Raw genomic sequence first — 9,291 nt, 5'->3', positions numbered from 1 at the left:
TCTTGAGGCTGGCCGGGGCAGGAGGAGTGAGCTGTGGAGAGGCGTGTGTGCGCTGTGTTGAGGTGTGTGTGTTTGATGCTGAAGTCGGAGACGGAAGGTCACTGTTCTGAGCCTGAGACCAAACAAAGTCATACTCCGCCTGCATCTCAGGGCGTTTCCCCCTCTGAATGATCTGGGGTGTAAATAATCAATAAATACTCTTTTAAGAAGTAATACAAGCAAGAGTGCCGTGCACAAGTCAGAGACCGCCTCTTATTGACTTGATTTACAGTCATTTACATGGACATTAAGTACACTCTTAAAAAAGATCTCTCTTTAAGGGTTCTTTAGTAAAGAAAATGGTTCCACATAGAACAATGAACACTCAAATTACCCCTTGCATTACCTTTAATGGTTCTTTGCAGGGTGACATGGTTATTCAGGTTGATGGAGAATGTGCTGTAGGTGGTTTTATATACAGAACAGGGTTCCATATAGAACCAAAAGGGCTCTTCTATTGTTACGATGTCAAGCTTGTTATAATAGTAGAACCCTTTTGGTGCTGTACAGAAGCTTTTTCAAAAAGGTTCTGTATCTAACCATCTACAGCACCTTCTCCACTAATCTGAAGAAGAAAAAGAACCTTTCATCATGCAGATGGTTCTCTGAGTGTTCATTCATACCGTTCATAGTGTTCATTCATTCATATTTACTAAAGAACCCTTGAAGAACCATCTTCAAGTCTAAACGATGAAATATAACTTCAGAAATGTTATTATTGAAATATTTAGTGTTTACCTTTTACACTAAGGTAGTTCAAATAAGTAATAAATACAGAGACAAGAAATAGACAAAACATTAAAACGATGTATAATTACACTGTTTTCATAAAGCGTATGGGTGTAATTTGAACTGGAATGTTAGATTGGATTACCACTGATTATAATCATATTACATTAAAAATAATAAGACTAAAAACAGCTTAAAGGCCTTAAAATGGTCACAAATTTACGTTGACCATAATTTGAATAGTGGCCTAGAAAGAGTGCAGAATCTGGATCTTCTTTAACCTTTTTTTTGTTCAGTGTTTTTGATCCTAAAATGTTTTTATTTAATCCTTAAAATAAACAAGATTACAGATATTATAAATATGTCTCTGACTTCTGGACCCAGCTGCATGTACACACACAAACACACACACACACACACACACACAAACACACAAACACACAAACACACAAACACACACACAAACACACACACAAACACAAACACACACACATAACTCACTTTTTGCACGATGGTGGTGGCGAGTTCCTCTATGAGCTCCTCTTTATGATCCCGCAGATACCGAGCCTCATTCTGTTTCTCCTGGAGGGAGGAGGGAGAGAGAGGAGGAGCAGAGAGAGTATAAGGGAGAGTATAAGTGATAAAAGGTGAGTCACAGGCTGCTGGATAGTAAGACACCCATTCAATAAAAACGGATGAATGGTTAAAATGAAAAGATGCAGGTGGTTCACTGCGCTGCAGCAATATAAGTGGATCTACCTGTCTATCCATCATTTTTCCCATCTTATACCACTTATTTTACCCATCCAGCTGTGCTTCATGGAAAGGTGTTGTATTTGTATGACATCATCTGTCATCTTTTACCAGCTCTCTGCAGGAATGGAGTGATGGATAAAGTTTTGGGTGGCTAAATGTTGTTTTTCACTGCTATAAAACATCTGGTAGACATTTTTTTATTTGTTTTTTCAGTAAAGCATCTCGAATAGTGTGACATTTTCACAGCATGATAACCAAGTCATAAATATCACTGTATTAATCACCTGCCTTAAAAAGCAAAGAAAGTGGTAAAAATGAAAGGAAATGTTATGAAATATGAAAATCACCACTTGCTTATGTATTTAGCATCTTAGACAGGTGTTATACCTGAACAATACTAATGTACTTGATGTTTATGTCATTATTGTTTTGTATATTAGTCTGCATTTCCCATAATATTGTGAAATTGTAATATTATTAGACAGAGGCTTTATATAAGCCTATTAGGCTTTGTTGCCCCTCTCTGCACCGTATATTAAGTTATTTGTTTATTTGTGTGTATTTTAAATTGTGCAAGAAATAAACAACTGCTAATATTATTTTAAACAATTCCTTTACCCTCTAAAGAGGACATTTCCTTTTTTGAGCATGAAACAAAGACGAAACAGAAAGACTCAATCCTCTACTAGCTAATTTGATAATGCATTTTTAAGAATAATATTTCCTGAAAATCTCTGCATTTTGAGTGATGAAGTAAAAAAAAAAAATTGCTGGCAGTTTATATCAGTATTATGTGATTATCAGCTAATCACACCAGAAGTGGGTAGAGTGGACTAAACCCACACTCAAGTAAACGTATTGATACTTAAGTAAAAGTAAAAGTATCTTCCCAAAACAAAACTTGAGTGGAAAAACAAAAGAATCAGGTCAAAAAACTGCTGAGTACCTTACAGAACTTCAGTGGAGCTTCCTAGTAAATCCAGCATCTGTCGGTGCAGTTGGGTAAACTTTTTGTGAAGTTTGTTAGACTTTATTCTTCTCTTTTTGGGATTCCTCTGGTCTATAATAAAATGCTAAAGCTATAGTCAGAGATGTACGGAGCCCCTAAGTTAAATCACGTTTCATTCCCTCGTAAATGTTTTACGTTATGATGCAAACGGTTTGCATTTGCTTGCAAAAGCTGTGCTTCGCTGAAGCTCAAACATGAAGCAGATCATTGAATTTTACATTGATCTTGGATTGAAATATAAAGACGTGTCGCTTCTCAAAATCAAACATGATTCTGTTATTATTGAGCTCTAACTGAGACTGAGATCGAGTTTCCTCGTACAGTAAAAGCCTTTATTTACAGACACTGCAGAGAACAACTGCTGAATAAACTCGGCTCAGACTGGCCAAACTGGGAAAACAGCTTTTAACGTTAGCTAGGCTAAAAACAGAGCTCTAATGTAGGCAGTGTCGTTGGGCACCTCTGGTCCTACGTTTGCTTGCTCTCTGACGAGCATATATTTTGTGAGGGAACGCAACGTCATTAACTTTTTTTTTAACCACGGCCCCTTAGGGGCTCCGTAGAGATGTGACTGATCACAAATCAGTGCAGATGTTTTCACCAACAAAACTGAACGACAAACACAGAAATGAGTAAATATGTAAATATGAACAGGTAAAAAGGAGATTCCTGTCCTCGCTAATATACTCGAGTAGAAGTATTATGATTTGAAAACACTCAGGAGTGTCCATCAGTGTTTGACTGAAGTACATGGACTTGAGTAAATGTAAGTACCCCCTGTAAACTACACTGAAAGGTGAATAAATATGTGCATGTTGCTTCATTCAGAACGACTGAGGTGTGAAAGAGCTGACGGATGTTTGCGGAGTTGTTGTTTGGTTTATTTATAGCAGCAATGCTGTGTTTTTCCAGGCGTTCAGCAGCCGCGTGTGATACTACTCTAAAGAAGTTCTCTTCCACTGTGTGCAGAGAAATGTGAAGTAGCTGTGGGAACCGTGGAGAGTGTGTGTGTGTGTGTGTGTGTGTGTGTGTGTGTGTGTGTGTGTGTGTGTGTGTGTGTGTGTCTGTGTTATGTATTGATTATAAAGCATCATTGAGCATGGGAAAGGCACTATGTAAATAAAAGTGATGATGAAGTTTCAGGGTGAGTTGAGAACCACCAGCATAAGGAACTATAACTTGTAGACGGGATGAACTGAAGTGCGTTTTCATCCGTAAGAGGGAAGAGAGCTGTCTGATTATACACTGATCATAACTGTAAAACTGACAGAGTAACAGAAAAAAGAGAAGCAACGAATTAGATACATGGATGGATGAATGGAAGTATGAAAGAATAAATGAATGGATGGATTTACGAGCGGAAGGATGGACGGACGGATGAAGAGGGGATAGATGAAAAGGTGAGTTACATAAATAAATGAATTATTATTCATTTATAATGAACAAATACATGTATGGATGAATGCTGTTGATAGATGGATAAAAATGATCGGATGCATGAATAGATACATGGATGGATGGCTAGAAGGATGGAAGTGTTTATGTATGGATGGAATATATAGATTAAGAGAATGGTGGATGGATGAGCAGATGGATAGATTGAACGGAATCAGGTGTGTTACTGCATATGAATGAATAAATGAATGTATGGATCTACGAGTGGATGGATGGATGGATGAATGAATAGGTGAGTTAGTGCAATAAATAAATAAATAAACAAACAAACAAACAAACATACAAATAGATGGATAACTACATGTTGACAGATGGAAGAACGGGTAGATGAGAAGATGGGTGGATGGATGGATGAACGTAAAGGTTAATGGATGAACAGATGGATGGATGAAATTTTCCATGATTTATCGAGCCAAGAAAACACCCTGAACTGAAAACTGATCAGGTGTGTTAGTGCAGAGAAGCACTGAACCAGATAGATGGATGGATAGATAGATATATTGATGGATGTATGAATGAAAGAGGGGTGGATAAATGGATGGATGAACAGATGAATGAATGAACAGACTAACCAGGCTGTCTCTGTAGCTGTCTGCTTTAGTGATGGCCTCCTCTATGGCCTCCTCAGCAACACGCAGAGCAACAGTGAGGGTCTCTGCCATACTGTGACCTACACACACACACACACACACACACACACACACACACACACGTAAAATCAAATGAACCACCTGACTTCGTTAGACAGTGTGAACGGTGCAGCGTCTCTGTGCGGCTGCTCTCAGAGTTACAGTGAGCCGTGTGTTTGCGTCTGTATGTTATTGTTGTTTTTCTTTATGAAGGCATCTCGAGTGCCTCCATGATTACAGTGATTCATCAAACACTCCACTGTGGAGAGCTCTTAATCCTGATGGCAACTCCACACACACAAACCACACACCATAACACAGAGCACAGAACAGCTATTCTTCTTGTGTGTGTGTGTAAATATGAGTGTGTGAGAGAGTGTCTGTGTGTGTGTGTGTGTGTGAGAGTGTCTGTGTGTGTGAGAGTGAGTGTGAGTGTGAGTGTGTGTGTGAGTGTGAGTGTGTGTGTGTGTGTGTGTGAGTGTGAGTGTGAGTGTGTGTGTGAGTGTGAGTGTGTGTGTGTGTGTGAGTGTGTGTGAGAGTGTGTGTGTGTGAGTGTGTGTGTGTGTGTGAGAGTGTGAGAGTGTGAGTGTGTGAGTGTGTGAGAGTGTGTGAGAGTGTGTGTGTGTGAGTGTGAGTGTGTGTGTGTGTGTGTGAGAGTGTGAGTGTGTGTGTGTGTGTGTGTGTGAGTGTGTGTGAGAGTGTGTGTGTGAGTGTGAGTGTGTGTGTGTGTGTGTGTGTGAGTGTGTGTGTGTGTGAGTGTGTGAGTGTGTGTGTAAGACAGCGTTGGTTAGTCACAGAAGAGCTCTCTAACAAAACAACAGTTTACTATCACAGCTTGACCCGAAACAGCCCACTTAAGTATGGCTTACACACTCTCACACACACACACACACACACACACACACACACACACACACACACACAGACAGACGTTAGGCTGAGGAAGGTGTTGTGTGATGTGGTGTGTAGCGCCGTGTGTGAGCTTACCTTCAATGTGCTTGTAGAACGGAGAGTCGCTGCCACACACACTGCCATCATTATCATTACTGCCCTCAGGAGCACTGACCTCTACAGAGAGAGAGAGAGAGAGAGAGAGAGAGAGAGAGAGAGAGAGAGAGAGAGAGAGAGAGAGGATACTTTAATGCATCAGCTTATAAAAAAATCTGTCCATAACGCAGGAGAAAGAACAGAAGAAAGGAAGAAAAAAGGGAAAAGAAGAAAAAGTTGAAGAAAAAGAAGATAAAGAACAAAGAAGAAGAAGAAAATGAAAAAGAGGAGAAAAAAGGAGAGAAATACAAAAAAAGGAGGAAGATAAATACTATTGCATATAAGTTATATGTAAGTTATATACTGTTATTTTGTTAATTGATTTTATTTAATTCTCATTTCTTGGCTTATGATTCGTTTTACTGACAGCAAAGTTTGCAATACTATTACTACTACTAATAATAATTAGTTAATTATTATTATTATCATAGTTTTTTGTGTTATAATAATAATAATAATAATAAAAATAAACAACAACAACACAATAATAACAACCAATAATAATAATAACAATAACAACAACAACAACAACAATAATAATAATAATACTTATTATTATTTTATTTTTTATTATTATATGGCCTTCCCAGTCTGTTCTCTGAAGTGAGGGAACTCAGTAATCCTCTCTTTCTCTCCCTCCCTCTCTCTCTCTCTCTCTCTCTCTCTCTCAGTAAATGTCACACACCCATGAAATCTTCCTCTCCTGTTAAATCTGCAGGGCTGAGTTTCGCTCTGTTTCTCTTCACCGTCTTTGCTCGGGCTGCGGTTGCGGTGCTGCCGGCGGTGTCCTCACTCACTGAGCCTGCGGTTTAGAGCATGTAATTATGGGATATCGCCAGCGTTTTATCTACAGACTCCTTAATGCTGCAGGACGGCGAGAGGATGTACAGCTGATTAGAGAACTCAGAGGAAGGTGGGAGCTCTGAGTCTGCTTCCAGATAAGAACTCCACACATTCAGGTCGACAGCTGTACAGACAGACAGAGCAGAGGAGCACCGACACGGCTACCTGCGCATTAGGTGTGTAAAGGGTGTGACGGCTGTGGGAGTGAACAACTTTCTTTTACCCAGTTCTTCTCTCTAGTTTGGTCGAGCCCAACTCCGCCCACTGGTTACAGTGAGGTCCAAAAGCCTGAGAGTGTTGAAAATCCTTCTACCCAGTCAGAAAAAAGGTACATTCTTCATGCAAACCCTGTAAATGTGCCCGTAAAAGTACAGCAAAAGTTTTAAGGTGGACCTACAGTGGGGTCCAAAAGTTTGAGACCACTTTTAATTTTTTTTTGAAAATAAATTGAAAAAAATTGAAAACATGAAAGTTATGACCAGTAAAAGGAAGTTAAGAAGTTGAGGATGTTTTTCCTTCTCCTGTAAAGTTACCATTTTGGAGATTTTGTTCCGACAGAGATGAGACAGAATTGAATTTGTCTTTACAAAAGCATGAGATCTGAGCTGATGCAGTGAGGACACTTCGCAGATTTCTTTAGGTACTATTTGGCCTTATAACGTCCTGCACGTACCTCTTGACCATGAATGGACAGTTTTAGGTCAAAATATTCTCTAAATGATCATGAATTCATAACCGTTTCATGTACACTGTAAGCCCGGATAAGTTGAATTTACTTAAAAAATTTGAGGAAACCGGTTGCCTTAAAAAAATGAAGTAATGTGTAATGAAAACTTGAGTTAGAATAACTATCGTTTTTGAGTTAGGATAACAAACATACGTTTGTGCAACTCGTAAATTCTAATTAATGTCTTGAAATTGCAATTTAACTATGTTTCACTAGGCGATTGAGAATTTCTTTTTATTTAAGTGATATTAACCACTTCGCTAAACACCGAAGGGTTAATCTATACTGTGAACGTGGTCACTGACCAATACTAACGCCCTCCCATCAGCAAAGAGAACAATAACCTTCACTCTTAGCCAACAACACAATGTGAGGCAGCTGAGTAAAACATATATAAAAAAACATTCGCCTGAGGAAAGGCAGCCTGGGTGGAATGAAAGTTCACTGACGGTGAGTAAAACAAAGGGAAAGAAACACTCAGTATGCAAACAGACAGAGCCAAGAGCCAATGGGAAAGAAATATACGTCTTATCTAATAAAATCATTCTAACAAAGCAAACATGTAACTGTATTTCACAGCTTACTTAACTTCACTCAGTTTCACACATTTGTTCAGCAACTTTAATGAGAAAAACAATTAAAACCAACAGAAATGTCATCATTTTTTGAATGTGGGGTTTCAAAGTTGCCATAGCAACAGACTAAACTAAATAGCGATAAGTTAGTTCAACTCAGAAATGCCATTTGGGTGTACAAAATCATCAAAAACGTTCCCTTAACGTAAAGCTGTTGAGCAATGTGTGTGATATGATGTGAGTTTTATGTACAACTGACAATTTGAGCTAAAACAAAATGCAGGTTTACAGTGTAGAAAGTTTCTGTGAGGGAGCTTTTAGAGGTGGACGTCTGGTTCCTATCACCACCACTGTGAACAGTTCTGACTCTGTAAGTTTCTCTAGAACGGAGCCTTAATTATGTAGAAACTCGTATTCTGGCAGACCACTTTGAACGTATTTCACTTCACCATGAATATGAAATTGTTTTAATAATCTAATTTAAACACGTTAGTTATAAGCTGTACGGAAGGGACACGGAGAACATACTGAATAAGAAAAGATGCCATTTACTGTGCTTTCCTGCAAATTCAGGGACTCCTCGATTTGGTTTCCCACACTTCTGTTTATGTTCTCCTCCTCTTTTCTTTCCACTGAAAGCAGGTTTGGTTGCCTTTGAACAAAATTTCAGTTTAGGGCAAAATAAACGTTGTGGTCTGGAGGTTAGGGAACCGGCCTTGTGATTGGAAGGTCGCTGGTTCGATCCCCTAAGCCGACAGTACATGACTGAAGTGCTCTTGACCAAGACACCTAACCCCCAACTGCTCCCCGGCTGCTGTGGATAGGGCTGCTCACCGCTCCAGGCAAGTGTGCTCACTGCCTCCTAGTGTGTGTTCACTGGTGTGTATGTGGTGTTTGGGTTAAAATGCAGAGGTGAAATTTACCCGTTGTGGGACTAATAAGGGTCACTTAATCTTGCTCAGGGTCGTGTGAGGACAAATTAACGTGGGACAAACTGACATAAAATACAAACTGTCCTTTACATTGTGTAAACATTACATGATGAATGGACCAACAAAAATGCCAAAAAATCAGCCAGAATAAAATCTTTTTCCATTAACTTACAGTAAAAGTTCATGTTTTTGCCCTCTCTCCTGTACACTTACTTTTCAGGCGATACACGAGGACACGCTTTATAAATCACATTAGCTCACTACATTTACATAAACATGTCATAGAAGGTATCATATGCCATTGTTTTGACACACTATGTCCAGTAATGTGTGTCGTGTGGCCATTACTGCTTATTGTCGAAAGCAGATGTGTGATTCTCACGTAAAACTGGGAATGTGAAAAATAAAAAGTCAGCGTCGTATAAACGTTTGTCCCACGGTTCTATAGTAACATCTCAGCATTTAGCCAGGCAAACAAGTGCTAAAGTCAGCGGTCAGTGGGTGTGTTTAGAAGCTCAAATGGTCAATGAGGGGTCTGCATATTGTTTCA

The 9,291-nt window shown here is 39.2% G+C and overlaps 1 protein-coding gene across 1 annotated transcript in view; it reads right to left on the bottom strand.

Annotated features, from left to right (window-relative positions):
- LOC118799000 (myosin VIIA and Rab interacting protein) overlaps nt 1–9,291 on the bottom strand; it is a 258,885-nt gene that overhangs the window by 41,255 nt on the left and 208,339 nt on the right. The window contains exons 5-8 of the mRNA XM_036558667.1: nt 5,605–5,685; nt 4,561–4,658; nt 1,270–1,350; nt 1–172 (exon numbers count right to left, since the gene is read on the bottom strand). The exon at nt 1–172 is cut by the window's left edge and continues 17 nt beyond it. Coding sequence (XP_036414560.1) covers nt 1–172; nt 1,270–1,350; nt 4,561–4,658; nt 5,605–5,685 — 432 coding nt within the window. The remainder of the gene's footprint in view (nt 173–1,269; nt 1,351–4,560; nt 4,659–5,604; nt 5,686–9,291) is intronic.

Source organism: Colossoma macropomum, unplaced genomic scaffold (genome assembly GCF_904425465.1).
Source record: "Colossoma macropomum unplaced genomic scaffold, Colossoma_macropomum, whole genome shotgun sequence".
Classification (NCBI taxonomy): domain Eukaryota; kingdom Metazoa; phylum Chordata; class Actinopteri; order Characiformes; family Serrasalmidae; genus Colossoma; species Colossoma macropomum.
This window is presented reverse-complemented; position numbering and strand designations above follow the sequence as displayed.